At 50.9% G+C, this 16,010-nt stretch overlaps 6 protein-coding genes across 6 annotated transcripts; 3 read left to right on the forward strand and 3 right to left on the reverse strand.

The window, feature by feature from the left end:
• Positions 1 to 270: 270 nt before the first annotated feature.
• Positions 271 to 1,354, forward strand: NCS57_01454200 (VOC domain-containing protein; the record flags this gene model as incomplete). Its single annotated transcript, XM_053064143.1, has 2 exons — positions 271 to 745; positions 807 to 1,354. 2 exons carry the CDS (start codon positions 271 to 273, stop codon positions 1,352 to 1,354), a joined length of 1,023 nt encoding a protein of 340 aa, XP_052906426.1.
• A 1,052-nt stretch (positions 1,355 to 2,406) lies between these two features.
• NCS57_01454300 (FAA-hydrolase domain-containing protein) lies at positions 2,407 to 3,014 on the forward strand (the record flags this gene model as incomplete). Its single annotated transcript, XM_053064144.1, has 4 exons — positions 2,407 to 2,493; positions 2,560 to 2,799; positions 2,847 to 2,878; positions 2,936 to 3,014. 4 exons carry the CDS (start codon positions 2,407 to 2,409, stop codon positions 3,012 to 3,014), a joined length of 438 nt encoding a protein of 145 aa, XP_052906427.1.
• Positions 3,015 to 9,360: 6,346 nt separating this feature from the next.
• NCS57_01454400 (uncharacterized protein) lies at positions 9,361 to 9,872 on the reverse strand (the record flags this gene model as incomplete). The annotated part of the gene is made up of 2 exons (XM_053064145.1): positions 9,361 to 9,373; positions 9,433 to 9,872. The coding sequence occupies 2 exons, from the start codon at positions 9,870 to 9,872 to the stop codon at positions 9,361 to 9,363; spliced, it is 453 nt and encodes a 150-aa protein (XP_052906428.1).
• A 1,124-nt stretch (positions 9,873 to 10,996) lies between these two features.
• NCS57_01454500 (AP-endonuc-2 domain-containing protein) lies at positions 10,997 to 12,106 on the reverse strand (the record flags this gene model as incomplete). The annotated part of the gene is made up of 1 exon (XM_053064146.1): positions 10,997 to 12,106. One exon carries the CDS (start codon positions 12,104 to 12,106, stop codon positions 10,997 to 10,999), a length of 1,110 nt encoding a protein of 369 aa, XP_052906429.1.
• Positions 12,107 to 12,443: 337 nt separating this feature from the next.
• NCS57_01454600 (FAD-binding-2 domain-containing protein) lies at positions 12,444 to 13,913 on the forward strand (the record flags this gene model as incomplete). The annotated part of the gene is made up of 2 exons (XM_053064147.1): positions 12,444 to 12,595; positions 12,644 to 13,913. 2 exons carry the CDS (start codon positions 12,444 to 12,446, stop codon positions 13,911 to 13,913), a joined length of 1,422 nt encoding a protein of 473 aa, XP_052906430.1.
• Positions 13,914 to 13,962: 49 nt separating this feature from the next.
• On the reverse strand, positions 13,963 to 15,940 carry NCS57_01454700 (uncharacterized protein; the record flags this gene model as incomplete). Its single annotated transcript, XM_053064148.1, has 3 exons — positions 13,963 to 14,773; positions 14,823 to 15,281; positions 15,330 to 15,940. The coding sequence occupies 3 exons, from the start codon at positions 15,938 to 15,940 to the stop codon at positions 13,963 to 13,965; spliced, it is 1,881 nt and encodes a 626-aa protein (XP_052906431.1).
• Positions 15,941 to 16,010: the final 70 nt, after the last annotated feature.

The raw sequence follows: 16,010 nt of genomic DNA on the forward strand, positions 1-16,010 counted from the left end.
CTGTTACATGCCGCCGGAAGATCTTCACAATAGTCCGAGAAATCCCTCCGGCGTCGTCAATTAACCCAAGGCGGACACGTAATTATGTAACTGTACCATTTTGAGTCAATATCTCTTGGACCAACGTAGACCATTCTCAACTGAACCGTTTAAGTGGTAGTTGGCGCCCCTCATCTGGAGCCGCCCGACCTGCCACCTCCTCAAAGTTATCCTCCCACAATAACAAGTACCAAGATCCACCCTCCATCATCCATGAACCAACTCAACGCCATGGCTGCCGTGCTTCCTGAAATTAATAACGACCCTTCCAAGATCCAGCTCGAACGAATTACCCACGTCTACTTTGAGCATCCGGATCTGGAAAAGTTTGACGAGTTTGCCAAGGATTTTGGGTTGATCCCAGCCTACCAGGATACGGACGTGAACCTCTACCGTGGCTACGGAAAGGATCCCTACTGCTATGTCGCTCGCAAATCATCCACGGGAGCTCAGGCCTTCGGTGGTGCGGCCTTCGTTGCTCAGACAGAAGCCGACTTCGATAAGGCCGCGGCTCTCGACGGTGCCGTGGTCTCAGAGCTGTCTCCGTTTCCAGGCGGTGGCCGCCAAGTAACGTTGAAGAGCCCCTCTGGGTTTCTTTTTCATGTCGTGCATGGGCAAGAGGAGAGAAGTCCCAACGAGTCTGCGTCGTCTGCGCTTGCCGAAAGCCAAGGCCCTTTCAACGGTAGTCTTGTTAAGAAAAGATTTGGTGAGTCTTGTTCCCGGTTGTTAGCTGGCCAGAGGTTAGTAGCTAATAGCGTCACCTACAGGCCAGTTCCAGAGATTTCACCATGGCCCTGCTACGGTCCATAAACTGGGCCACTACGGCTTCATCGTCGGAGACTGGGCCAAGGAAGTCATATGGTATACAGACAATTTCAACTTTGTTCCTTCGGATGTGCAGTATGATGGAGAAAACGGAGAGCTGGATGTCATCACCTTCTTGCATCTGGATTTGGGGGAGCGCTTCTCCGACCATCACTCTCTGTTCCTCTCACGTGCACCCCCGGGAGAGCATGACCGCATGCATCACACATCCTACGAGGTGGAGGACTTTGACACGCAGCTCCTGGGTCACGACTGGCTGGCCAGCAAGGGTTATTGCTCTGTCTGGGGTGTGGGCAGACACATTTTGGGGTCTCAGATATTCGACTACTGGAGAGACCCCAGTGGGTTCACCATAGAGCACTACGCGGACGGCGATCTCGTGAATATCAAGACGGGCACAAAGCGGAGCAAGGTCGGGCCGCTATCTGTATGGGGACCTGAATTTCCTGCAGATATGACCGCTGATGGGACAAGGGCCACGGCAGCTTGACATGCCCGGTCTCGTTTGACTGGATGTAGTGTATCGACTTCAAGAGAATTGTGTTGAACTTTAAGAATCTATTGAAGAACTCTTAGACTGAGGTGCTTTGGCATAGTGATGAGCTCTATTGGCCATTTCCATACGAACACTCCAAGATGATCGCATTCGGCGTTCTTGCCTGCCTTTGCAATACCCAACTCGCGATTATCCAGAAAGTCATGTCATCAGGCATATCTTAGGCCCTCTCGCACTGGAGTCCAGGTTCCTCCGGCGCTAACATGCGTTCTGGGCTAGTCGTGATGATCCGGAGGAACTTATAAATGAAACCCCTGGTGGGTCAACCAAGTCCCTCCGGTCCGTCCCCCCTTCTCTCCACATTAGATGAAACTCTACGGAGGAGACGAGCTCAGGATTAATGTTTGCTTACCAACGATCTGAAGTTGCTCCGGGTGGGTTGATAGAGAGAAAGACTAAGGCGATCGTGCAGAACTATATTTCTGGCCATGATCCAAACACTCTTTGATTCTGTTTGAAGAGCTACCGTAGATTCCAAGTCGGCAGGACATCTGATTCAAGTCCAGCAATCGTTTAGGATTTCCTTGCGGCGCAAATATTCCACATTGTGATAATGTCTACTTGGAAGTATTTGATACGGTTTCTAGATGACGAGGGTCAGACCTCCCTCGCTTCTCTGCAAGCTCCACAAACTGCCTCCGAGATAGTAAACTCAACCGTGACGGGGTATGCTTCTTTTGCAGATCTGCTTGAGCAAAATGGCAGGGTTGTCAAGGTCGTCAAGGTACAGTTCAAGCAAACCCGACAGCAATCAACGAGAAGCATATTATCGAGTTCATGCAGGACACTGACTTGGTGACACAGATCCTCTCTCCACTACCGTTTGAAGGAGACATCATCTGTATTGGGACAAACTACAGGGAACATGCAAAGGAAGCGAATGTGAGGCCAACCTACCTGAGCCGGTGTTATTGTCGCCCAAGTCTACGGTTGACTAATCTACCGACCCCCCTCATATACAGCTCCCTGTTCCTTTAGATCCCGTTATGTGGTACAAACCGAGGAGGGCTTTAGCAGGACCAGGGGAAGTATCAATCCCTCCTATCGCGGCCAACGGCTTTCTCGACTACGAGGTACGGATCGTCTATTTCCACCGCCGCAAGGCAGACCTCTAATTAATCTAATGTTTGTTGCCACAGGGAGAGCTTTGTATCGTGTTGTCGCGTCATGCGCGAGATGTCAAGGTCGAAGAAGCCTCCGACTACATCCTCGGGTACACCATCGGCAATGACTTGACTGCACGATCTTACCAAGACCCGAAGCGTGGCGGCGGCCAATTCACCCGATGCAAAGCCTATGACGGGTTTGCGCCTCTGGGGCCGATCCTCACGAACGCGAAGACATTCGGCAGCGTGGGGGACAAGAGGATCATCACAAAGGTGAACGGCACTGTGTTCCAGAATAGTCTCTGTGACTTGATACACAGCCCGGAGACCCTAGTCAGCTTCCTTTCCCAAGGTGAGTTCAAGTGCAAGAAATCCCTCCCCTTGTCTCATGAACTGAACCGCGCCCCAGGAACAACTCTGCCAGCAGGCACGGTGATTATGACGGGTTCGCCACCAGGGATTGGGTATTTCCAGAACCCCAAGCGTAACTTGAAGGACGGGGACATAGTCGAAGTTGAGATAACAAATATTGGGACTCTTATAAATAAAGTCGTCTTTTAATTAATAAGAGTGAGGACGTTTATAAAAAAATACCTCGCTACCTGTAAAGGAGGGGGTCATATATCCGGTTTCACGTCGAGCTTGTGGCACCAAGGGTCTCAATCCTAACGATATGAGCTTAAATAGCTATACATAAGCACATAGCTATTTAATTTCCTTTGTTCGTTCCCTAATTCTTATAAATTGGCTGGTGCCATACTGATGCTGAATACTCTCCAAGATAGAGAGAGAGGTCGCCGCATTTGGCATCGTGTGTTAAAGGATTTGTCTGTATCAGCCTTAAGTTATTCTTCCTTGATATCCTTCAGGGGGCATTCAGTATATTCCTAGCAAGCCACAAAGCAGTATACCCATTTGGGGACCTCAAGAAATATCAATCAAAGTCAAGAAAGAACACAGTCACCTCGGCCTAGGTCAATGAGCTTTTCATTATACTGGTCCGTAAGATCAAGTCCGTCTATGGTCCTACAAGAGGGATTGAGTGGGTGCTTATCGTTCAGCCTGCCACAACGGTCGTGCAGCCTGTCTTCCAGCGGAAGACGGAGAACACTTATTCTCTTGACTCTGAGCCGCTCAACGAACCTGCAGACGCGACAGACAAGCCCCTTTGGAATCAGTGGTCCTTGTTGAAGTCATGTAAGGCTATTGCTTGTTTGCACCCCGGGCTTGTCTAGACAGAGGCCCTGGAACGTGGTAGCCATCCAAGATTGTTACCGATTGCGACCGTCTTTGACTCATGCGAGCATTATTCAAGAGATCTACATGACGAAATGTTGCTACTTGTTCCAATCCCATTCCATTTCTCATGGATTTTATAGGCATGCTTTTGACTCAGGAGAGCCTAGGGTTGTTGGGCATAACCAAGCGCTCCTTGCAGCGCCCACTCCCTCCCAGGACAAACAGAGCCTGCATATGGAGAGGTAAAGCAAGCGAATAGACGAAATGACTAACTAATCACCTCAGGCACTTGATGTCTCACGCCCGATCTCTACCATCTGTCGGATCTACGGGTGTTCTGGGGAAGGAGGAGGCAGAGTACGAAGAGCTGCTGGACCAGCAAAGCATCTACAACTACAATCGACCACGTGCCGCGATTGCTACAACGTAGAGCCCACCGTCGTAGTGGCCAGGTCAGCTATCTATACTTCAGAGCCGCACTTCAGAAAACGCTTCTGAGCCAATGGATCTCCACGCAGTTTCGCCAGTCGACATCTGGACGCCAAGTCCTCTACCCTCGTCAGCCCCCTGCAATATCTTCTAGTCTTTTTCTATAAACAAGCCACGGAAGATGAACCTAGCTCTACAATTCCAGGTACGTCACCAGGCGTCACTCAATCCCCATCCCCGACAGCTCAGCCAGCTGACATAGGTCATGGTTTCGACCTCGATCTCCCATTTAATATTCAACCTTCAACTTATACCCATCCGTAAGAAACCTGATCCCTAAGTATAGCTTCCTAAGAGTCAGTCTTGTCAGTTTCTTGCCCAGACAGTCACGGACCTTGACCACCTTCATGTGGGTCTCCTTGGGTCATATTCTTGAAGAACATAACCAGAGCAATGAAACCTGGGGCTCTAGCTCAGAAAACCTTGATTGGATGTTTCCCTCTTCAATGTACCGCCTAGGTCACAGTCCCGATCCTCCACCTGTCCGGCCACCTCAAGACAGACAGTCCGGGACACAACAGCAAGACAGATCCGAACTAAACTAGACAGCATGCAATGAAATCAGGACTGGGAGTTGGAGAGAAAAGGTTTGGGTGATTTAGGCTAGATAGACTTATCGGCGGTACGCGAGTCCATAGGGTAGGTATCTTCTCCCCCAACCCCCAACCAAAGCATTATTACTCTTGTCATGACTTGAGTAATGTCGTACCACAGCTCTAGGAGGATATTGAAGTATAGTGTCGCAGTTTTCTAACCTCAGCAGGCTTGACGAGGCTATAGGCTGAGTCAAGATTCATTGACATCTAAGTGTGTAAAGAGCTAGCTACAGCTAGAAACGGTGACAAATAAATTGAAGCTACAGTGACGGTCAACGAAGCGCTCCCAAGGCATTAATAGAAGCAGTACTCACCGGGCGAGAACAACAAGGTCGTCGAGCCAGAACGCAACACAATAAGGTCCAGTGGAAGGAAATCAATGAGAACAAATAGAATGGTCAGCAGCAGCGAGCAGGCAGAAGGCAGTATGCTTGCAAGAGAACAGTAACTCGAATGGCATCGACCCGATCCGGGCAAGAGGGGGGTTGCTATTGAAGCGCCGTGACTGGGCTAGGATAGGGTTCTTTTATATCGCTATCGATACGAGAAGTAATGCAAGTCCTATAAGAGATCGATAAGTAGTTCGCAGGCAGGTCATTCCCAAGAGCGTGAGCTGCCAAGAAAGAAGATTAAGGGCGAAGGGAATAAAGAAGGCGATTAAGATGAGCAAGATGCAAGACCAACTTGGGATTATAAAGCAGGGAAGAAATAGTAAGTCGGGCCAGCGATTTGAATAAGAGACGTTTGGTTGGCGATGAAGGAGTCCAAGTGCAAATCATTGTTCTTTTTTCCTCGAAAGAATGTTAGTCCTGCTTTAATTGTCGTAGTCCGTTGTTAACACCATCCTAACTCAGACGACACACATGGACGAGAGTTGACATTATGTTGAGGCCATCGCAAGATGTTGCAGGCCGTCGAGACCCGGAGATGGTGTTGACATGGGCGACAGTGACACTCTGGAAAGTATCGGTCTTCTGGCTCAGTTATCCCTCAAGAGCCGGGCTTCAACTATAATAAAGAACACATTAGCTTGGAAAGTATCAAGCACGAGGTGATGTGGATATTTGGTCGCTCCCTCTCTGTATTGCCTTTTTTGGCTCCAGAATCACAAGTCTCGGATTTATCAACACGGAAACGATGATGGCGGATCAAGGATAGCCGGTGATAGGGAGTATATTGGCACAGTATTAGATTAGCAGCTTTTACTAGGTACACGCTAACATATGTCAACAGGGATCGACTTGCAACCCTTCTGGATTTTCTACCATCGGGTAGCTTCTCTACTCTGCCTACCTCTTCGCAACGACACATCGAATGATGTTTTACGGTATTGGGCTTTAATACCGCTATGTATTAATGGCTGTGTTTTTGCTGTCGCGGCTGATAGCTTCTTGGAATTATTGCATCCCTAATAATAATGAAACAAAAAAACTTACGGATTGTACCTGGGAAATGTACTTGCAACGTTGTGCTCCAAGTTGTACGCTGATACAGTAACTAGCTCTCCCTCCAGGAGGGTCGCCGCAAGTCTCACGTCACTGGGCATCCAAGCGAGCCACACCTGCACAACAGCTGGGCAGCAAAGGAGGGTGCAGACGATCTCGTCATCGTGTATGAAGGTTCACCCCCGCAGTTGGGCTTGGCTACTTGTAGTCAGCTAGTGTGTGGGGATGGAGGTTCAAATATCATCATCCTGGGTTGAAAATCTGTTCCACTTGAACAAGCCTCTGACAACACAGACATCATTTTATTGAAAAATCATCCGCCGACTACGTGACTATTTTATCCTTTCAGCTTTGATGTGAGCAACTGGAACTCCAAATATGGCCTCTTCTAAGCTGGCGACCGAGCCGATTATCAAGCACCAGGAAGAGATACGGAACAGCCTCCCCTTTGAGGACACCCGAGACTTTGAGGAGGCAAGAAGAGGCTTCGTTGGTCGCCGCGAACCCAACATCGTCACTGATGCAGATGGTGGGGTTGTGTGGAATAACGATGTCTACAAGTTCCTCAAGGAAGAGTCGCCTACCACGGCCAACCCGAGCCTGTGGCGCCAGTCAAGGCTGAGCGCCTTGCACGGCCTTTTCAAAGTTGTCAAGGGCATCTACCAGGTACGAGGCCTTGACCTCTCCAACACTACCTTCGTCGAAGGTGACAAAGGCGTCACCATCATCGATCCTCTCACGTCGGCTGAGACCGGGGCAGCCGCGCTTTCGCTCTACCGAGAGCATCGTGGCTCGAGGCCTGTGAAGGCCATTATTTATACGCACTCCCACGCCGATCATTTTGGCGGAGTCAAGGGTTTCATCTCCAAGGAAGAAGTTGACTCGGGAGCGGTGCCGGTTTTGGCGCCTGAGGGCTTCCTCAAACACGCAGTAGCCGAGAACGTGTATGCAGGCACCGCCATGAGCCGCCGTGCCGCCTACATGTATGGCGCTGCCCTCGACCGCGGACCGCAGGGCCAAATTGGAGCCGGACTCGGGCAGACGGTCTCGACCGGGACCATCACACTCATTGCGCCCACCGACGAGATTACTAAGACGGGCGAGGAGAGAATTGTTGACGGCGTCCGTATGGAGTTCCAGATGGCACCAGACACCGAAGCACCTTCTGAGATGCTCATCTACTTCCCAGAGGCCAAAGCACTTTGTGCGGCTGAGGACGCCACCCACACATTTCATAACCTGTTGACCTTGCGCGGAGCCCTGGTCCGCGACCCGCGTGGATGGGCTGGTTACTTAACCGAGGCGATTGACATGTTTGGCGGCAAGGCCGAGGTCGTATTCGCCTCTCACCACTGGCCTACCTGGGGCGCCGACCGGGTTGTCGAGTTCCTCACCTGCCAGCGCGACCTCTACGCGTACGTGCACGACCAGACACTGCGCATGCTGAACATGGGCCTCAACGGTCCAGAGATTGCGGAGCAGATGACTCTGCCGCCAGCCATCGAGAAGGCCTGGAATGCCCGCGGCTACTATGGCTCGGTCAGTCACAACGTAAAGGCCATCTATCAGCGTTATATGGGCTGGTTCGACGGCAACCCGGCCCATCTATGGCAGCACGTGCCCGTGGAGAGGGCCAAACGCTACGTCGAACTTATTGGTGGCGTAGACCAGATCGTCATTAAGGCCCGAAAGGCGTTTGATGAGGGCGACCTCCGTTGGGCAGCGGAGATCCTCAACCACGCCGTCTTCGCCGAACCGGACCACTCGGGCGCGCGAGGTTTGCTGGCCGATACCTACGAGCAGCTGGGATATGGGGCCGAGAACGGCACCTGGAGGAATTTCTACATATCGGGAGCCACCGAGCTGCGCCAAAATCACAACTTTGGCACGCCAACGAAAGCTGCCTCGGCCGACGTGATTGCCCAGCTCACACCCGAGATGCTCTTTGATTCCCTCGCCATCCAGATCAATGGCCCTAAGGCCTGGCACGAGCAATGTTCGATTGACGTGGTGCTCAACGATCAGCCCAACCGCTATCGCCTGTGGCTCTCCAACGGCGCCCTCATCTATACCAGGGCAGTCCCGTCGATCAGCGCCAATGTGACCCTCACTACGACGACTCGCACCCTACCTGTGATTGCGGTGTCTAGGCTCAATCCTGAGGCACTTGTAAAGGCAGGCGTAGAGATTACTGGCGACAGCACAGCGCTGGAACGTCTCGCTGCCCTCCTCGACCCAGGCGACCCCAGCTTTAACATCGTCACCCCATGAACGGGATGTGATGCGATGAAATTCACGCATCATCTCCCATGAACCTTGTTGCTCGGGCACTAGCTATGTCTCCACAGTCAAAATTATTCTGAGCTCGCCAAGTTGAAAGCTCATGGTCTGGGATATTCCTTTCATAAAGCACTGGCTGGTTGGAACTCTTTCGGGTCATTCTTGGGACTACTTTTCATCAAGTTTTGGCACCATTAACACCAAGCAACGGTTTTCTAGCAGAAATCCAATCCAAAGAAAAAAATAGGCTGTCTGATAAAAACATAAAAAAATTCCGAGAAGAACGTGGTGAGAGGTGGGCTTAGTATAATATGTGGATTTAGTCCGTAATACAAATCGCACTGGTGATCCCAAGCTAAACAAGATCTGAAATTACTATGAATAACCTATTCTCTCCACTTCCTATACCACAGTATTAAAAAGTGACAAATCCACTATCACATTTAACGGGGGATTGTTTACTGCAACGAAGGTCTTGATTTCTCACTACATGAGTGACTGGAGTTGGTCTGCTATATCCTTCTGTGGGTAGGGTCGTATGAGTGCTGTGACGGGGTTCTCCTTGCGAGGTTCTCTTAAAGACCTGCTGACAGTTCTGAGTCACATAGCCTGTGGTAGGAGCAGCTTTAGTCATATGATATGATACTCACCTATAATCCTAAAGGGAGTGACAGTCAATACCAGCCAGTCACTCTACTTTGCCCTCTAAGCCAACTTGCTTCGCACCGCATTGACGGCAGAACCTATCCCCGACTTGGCAAGCAAAGCCACATTGAGTGCAATATTTAGTTGTTGCCCCTATAGCGGGTACAGTAGGACTGATGCCTTGGGCACTCCTTGTCCCCCCATCCTGTGACAGAGATCGTGGCGAGTATGCCGGCGGCCGTGGAGGAGACGGCATGAGTTGCTCCGGCTGGATGCTGGGCGATACGTTTGTACCAGGTGCGTAGGGTTGCCCTGGCATTGCCGCCAGGAGCCCCACGTCCTGTGCTTGAACTGGTATCGGTGATGGGGTGCTGTAATACTGCTGTGGCGGTGGTGGTGCAAGTGCAGCGGCGCTGTGCTGAGGAGCTGGGTTTTCAACGGCCGCCTTCTGTATCGCTTCATCGACGGCGCGCTGCATTCGTCGTTCCTGTTCTTCCTCATTGCGTCTCCGCAGCTCGACCTCACGCTGTATCTCCAACTCGCGCTGGGTGTCCATAACTGCCTGCCTTTCTACTTCGTGCCTGGCGGCTGCCCTGGATGCGCCGACGACGACGGCGGCGCCGAGAATGGGTCTCCGTCGACGCCCGAACATTGTGATGACTGCGGCTTTGCAGGTTCGAAAGTGTGCTTGGGATGGAAAGAAGGCCAGATCGGATGGTCACAGCACCAGGAAACACAATCACATGGTAAGGGTGCGTCGAGCATTTTAACGAGAGAACCGAAATCTGGCAGGCCCTCAGCGCCGTTCCTCCATCCGGTATGGGATTGCTCTCTAGCACAAGGTTTACACTTAGAGTTCAAGCCGCCTCGTCTACCATACGAATCCATTGGCCCGTCACATGGCGAGCATGCCAGTCCATAATACTGTACGCCCCGCGAGACCCATCTCTTTCCTAGGTGACAGGGCAGTCAAGTTTGTTGTGGAAAATCACGATGGTCAATGCCGAGCACATGTGAAGGGATGTTCCTCCTTGATTCTCTATACAGTCTCATGTCTAAGGGGTTAAGAGGCAGCTTTTTTTTCTTAATGTGCGGTCGAGCAGTATGCAAAGTCATAATGCAGAATTATTGCTCACAGTGTAGTTATGCCCCGTACATCAGATGCATAAGTGACGTCGTGGTGATAACGTGGCATTTGGGTAGCTAATTAGTGCCCCCGCGTGACACTTCGTGCTGTAGACCACGCGATTCTTGTGCCGAGCGTGATAAGGATGTGCCAAAATCTTACTAATTAGTGATTGGCTCTCTGCTAAGATAAGATGTGTTTGACTTCGCTAGATGTGTAGGTTATTGTCTCTCGTATGAGTGGTGATGAAAGTAAATATGCTTTGTTCTCGAGGGGAATTCGGTAGTGTATGTGGTCTCTTGATTGCTCGTGGAACCCACATACCCAGATGCCTCGAAGTAACCAACAGCGTTCATGCCTATATGGGTGGCTTAGATCAATGGATGCCTCTAGCCATGTGCACTCAGACGGTTTGGTCCATATGGTGTCTACAGTTGAACTTGGGCCGAGCATTCTGCTCCGGGCTGCGTCTTGGAGAACCTAGGCTAGAGCTTAAAAGTCGTTTCAACATTCCTTTAGGAAACAATAAGTATATCCCCAAAGGTCCATATCAAAACCTTCGATCTGGGGCATGGGCATAGAGATTCCAGATACGATTAACAATATTGACTAAAACCGCTGCTTAATACGTCGTTGGTAGTCTTTGTTGCTCAAAGCTTCGCCCTGGAATCATCATGGTGCTTGCCTGGCTTCTGGGCCGCCCTGTCGAGAAGAGACTTCAACCCAGTGATTCCTCGCGTTGCCAGTTGAAGGGGAACCTCTCGCCCCGGAATGTGCAGTGAATGAGAGAATACCTCCAGGGATAAAGGCCCAGTGTATCCCATCTTTAAAATTGCAGACACCACCATCTCAACTGGCAAATATCCTCCCCGCCTCTGTTCCTCGGGGAACAGTCGATGCGAGCGTGACCACGGTAATAACCGGGGCACGCTTTGATCTTCCGCCAGTTTGAAGCCTCGACCTGCCATCCTCTCGGCATCGGCGACCTGTACGAAGAAAAGTTTCTCTGGTCTGACAGTCGTTGCCATGGATGCCATCGACTCGCCGAGGACCCGAAGGGCTTGGTCTCGCGAAGCGTACAGCATGCTGCCCTCTCCAACGGTGGAGTATGGATCTGCGAACTCGACGGCGAGAATGTTGAACGTGTCCAAGATGATGCCCACGTTTGGGCGGTCCACTGCACGGACAACCTCCCAGGCGGAAGCCCAGGTATTCCTGCGTGCCCAGGAAAGTGGTTCATAGCCGATACGTATCTGCTTTCCACCATCCTTCCTGGAGAACTCAGCGGCAAGGTCCCCTAGCTCTGCCAAGTCCCTCACAACAGTCTGAAAGTCGGCGGTTGCTATTTTCCCGTCATCTGGCCGCATACTGCTGCACATGAAGACAAGATCGGTATCAAAAGCGCGCATGAATGGGAATCTGGCGGTAGCCCGATGCATCGCTGCCTGTCTGGCTCTGGGGTCCAGATTTCCTTCAATATCCCTCAGTGGCTGTGTGCAGGCGATTCTCATGCCATGAGACTCAATCAGCTCGCGCAGCTGTTGCGCTACACGGAGCTTTGACTCAGTAGCCTCCCAAGGATCAGTCGAATCAAGGCCATTTTCTGAAAGGTATGCCGCCCAGTCCTCGTCAAAGAGGTCAATGACGTCGAAGCCAACTTCTGCAGCTGCTCGGATGCGATCTCGGAGCTTGTGCTTTGTACAGTGGCCCAGCGACAGTGTTGCAATGCCGAGCTGATTTGGAAGTGGGTGGTGAGGCATCGTGAGATCAGATATGGGATGAGGGGATCAATTACGTTGGAAAAGAATGTTATGGTAATCCTTGTACGACTTTATCTTCTAGAGATAACCTTCCTTTTAAACAATTGTTTCTGTTTCCTTACAAGAACATTGAAATGGGGGAACATAACATGACGTGGTACAATGTTGAAACGGGACGCCGTCATTGGCGGACTCTGTCGGCCCCGATGGTGATCTTCCCGATGTTATTACCGAGGTCACTATCGGATGTAGTTCTCAGATGCCTGAAATGTCTGGTATAAGTTCGCGATGAAATGAGAGTAGACCGTTGACAAACACAATACTCTTACTAGGGACCATGGCACCCACGCCGGAGCGAATCGAGACTGATGTGGTCATCATTGGTGGAGGCATGTCTGGCCTCTCTGCAGCCATCGCCCTGAGTGAATCTTCCCAGGTTAGATGTGTCCTGGCCGAAAAGAGCCATGTTCTTGGTGGTTCTTCGAAGTTGTAAGTTGGCCAACTTATTCTATGCTTGTTCACTGACGTGATGGCTAGGTCGGCGGGCATGTTCTGGGCGCCCAGGGACACCCAAATTGCCCAGGAAACGATCCCGTTTGCGGACCCCGAGCTCTTGAACAAGTTCATCGCCGAATATCCAGATGCTGTTCAGTGGATGCGGGATAACGGAGTTCAGACACACGACCAATTCAACGGCATCATGACAATCGGCATTGGCTTTCCCATCAACGTTCCGCAATGGCTTGCCAAGGCCGAGTCAATCATCACAGCCAACCCAAATGCAAAGATCCTACGCGAAACGTCAGCTGTTGGTCTTACTCAAGAGCCTCCGGGAGCTGCTGGAAATCGAATCACGGGAGCTGTTCTACGCAAGAATGATGGCACACTTGTGTTGTGTTCAGCCAAAGCCGTCATCATTGCTACTGGTGGCTTCCAAGGTAGCCCACAACTGGTTGAGCAGCACATTGGTCAAGGAGCGGATACGATATTCACCCGGTCAAACCCGTACTCTACTGGTGATGGCTTCAAGCTGGGCACACAAGCTGGAGCTGGAACTAGCCGCGGTCTCTCGACATTCTACGGCCATTTACTTCCATCACCGCTGAAGAGACGAGATGTCGATCCTTCCCACTTTATCCACCTCGCCCAGTTTCAGTCCGGATACTCCATCCTCGTGAACCGTGACGGCCGGAGGTTCTGCGACGAAACATATGGCGACGAGGTCAACAATCAGGAGCTGGCTCATCAGCCAGGTCGCGTTGGGTACATGATACTTAACAACGAAGTCCGGAAGCGTTGGGCACTCGGAGAAGTATTCCCAAATGCTGGAAAGATCGATCGTCTCGAGAAGGCAAAGGCTTTTGGAGGACGGGTTGCCAGCGCCGAGACAGTTGAAGAACTTCTAAAGCATGTGTCCAACTGGGGCGTTCCGCTTCAGGCCTTGCAACACACAATCCGTCAGTACAACCGCGCGATAAGAGGTAACAGCGATGAGATTCTTGATGCCCTGGTCGGTAGTAACCACGAGCCTCATGTGACGTTTGAAGGGAGTGAGAAAGGTCCATACTGGGCGCTGGAGGTCCAGCCATCCATTACGTTTACTTACGGTGGGCTCAAGATTGACAGTTTATCTCGAGTCACGGATGATGATGGGAGAGTCATTCCGGGGCTTTTCGCGTGTGGCATGGACGCTGGTGGCTTTTCAAACTGGAGGTATGGCGGTGGGCTGGCTCAGGCTTTTGTGACAGGACGATGGGCTGCAAAGGCGGCACTGAATGTGACGGACGTGAGTCAGGCGAAGCTATGACCATTGATGTTAGCACACTGAGTAAATCAATATCTGTAAGAGGCTGCACTCATGATAGTTGCTGTCTCTTAACCATTTGAACGAAGCTATATGGCACAGATTGATCCACCGACACTCTCATCATTTCCACCAAAACAGCTGCGGATATATGCTCCTGCGTAATGATGCGCCACCCCGAGGCCTTTGCTGCAGTCATGCCTGGATCTTTGGGAGAGCCCCACGTATCCAAGTAGATGACCCTTCTTTTATTCTGCCTCCCGGCTATCATTGTAACCAGTGCAGCAAGAATGGTCCTGTCATGGCTTGGTGACATGCAAAAGACTCCTGCAGGGTTGAAGGAATTACTTAGAACCTTGATGTTTAGTGACGATAACTTGTCGCTGATGTTTGGGGCAGCGAATCCGAGCGTCCAAACTTTGCCGCAATTCAAAGACAACAGGACTGAGATGACGGTTCTCGCCTCGTCCCATGAATTGCTCATAACGAGAAATTCTCGGTCTGCAAATGCCGAAGGAGTATTCTCTTGAAGTAGAACAGCGTTCAGACCATTTGCCTGGCAGTTATGGCCAATCATTTGGCCATCTCCGACAACCACCGTATCCACCAGGCCACTATCTGTGAGGTCAAAACCCTGAGTAGCCAGATGCGAGAAGTCAGAAAACTGGCCGAATACTACACTAGCAGTATCTGGTTCCTTCAAGAGGCTCTGTATCAATGTGTCCGGTTTCTGGCCCGTGACAGCCACTCGATGAGGGAGGTTTAACTCTTTGAAGCATTTGTCCATCAAGGAAGCATCCGGGTGTTGCCCCTGGGAGAAGTATGCGGTCGTTGGAGAGAGCTCGCCAAGCACTGAAAGAACACTGTACACAAGTCTTAGAATTTGCCCACCGAAAGCGATTCAGGTCATACCCATTTGACTCTACAAGTGAAAGCTGATCTCGCGCACTCGAGCTCGGAAGTAGATGATGGGTAGTAGCTTGCAAGAAAGGATTCAAAATTCTAGAAAGTTTTCCAGATGTTCCCGTATTGAAAGCAGCTAGAGGTTTGTTGCCATCAAGGCTGTTCATCCTGTCTCGGAACTGACGAATCTTGGAAGCATCACTAAGGTTAGTGGAAATTCCGGCCATGAGGACCATATCACCATAACTTGCGCAAGTGTTGTATACTTGGTCGGTGTCTGAGGACGACCAGTCAAGGCTGCCGGAGAAGTCGTGATGAGATGCAATAACCTTAGTATGGCCTTTCTGGGAAACCAACAAGTTTCTGAGGTCGTTATCAAGCAAGTCCTCAACATCGATAAAGTCAACACCCCACAGCAACCCATATCGCAGATACTTGATTGCCAGATCCTTTTGCTCTAGGGGCCAACTATTCTCATCAGTCTACTGTAGATATCTTCGAGATAAGGTGACTTACCGGCCTCCTGATGGTTCAAGTCTAATTGTAAAGATGATGGGCAACTCCGACTGCAATCGAAGAGCCACGAGCTGCTCAGCGACGTATCCAAGGGTTGGGATATCACCCAGCTGATCTTCTTCCCTCAACAGATCTACTCGGAGTTCCAGTGCGTCTGCACCAACCGAAACAATGGGCATGTTGGACAAAGAAACACGGATGTCGGGGTAAGTGAGACCGATATATGCTGAGCGCTGCTTGCTTTTGATTTGTGCCAGAGGATCGCTTTGGCCTGTGACCAGGGTAAGAAATCTGGAAAAGCCCTTGCACGAGAACTTTGTGGGCCAGAAGAGATATTCATGATGATATTCCAGATGGAGATTGGGTTCTGTCCTTATGACCGAGTCGAGGGACGCCACATTGATGACGAGAGAGGTTGGCCAAAGCCCCTGCAGTCGAGGAGACCTTTCACCTGATTGTACAACCCTTTCTCGCTGGACAGCAAAGATGAATGGGCCTTTCTCCTCATGTTTTGCGATGTCACTGGCCTGGACGCGGTACCCTGTAATGCTGGCAGCTAGATCGACGACAAAGCTGAAGGACGCGTCGTGAACGAGAACCAAACATTCCATGCTTGTTGAAGCCCCCTACCGATGATCGGAGATGCCATACAGCGCCAAAGAGGATGGGGTCTTAAGTATG

This window comes from Fusarium keratoplasticum, chromosome 13 (genome assembly GCF_025433545.1).
Source record: "Fusarium keratoplasticum isolate Fu6.1 chromosome 13, whole genome shotgun sequence".
Classification (NCBI taxonomy): Eukaryota; Fungi; Ascomycota; class Sordariomycetes; order Hypocreales; family Nectriaceae; genus Fusarium; species Fusarium keratoplasticum.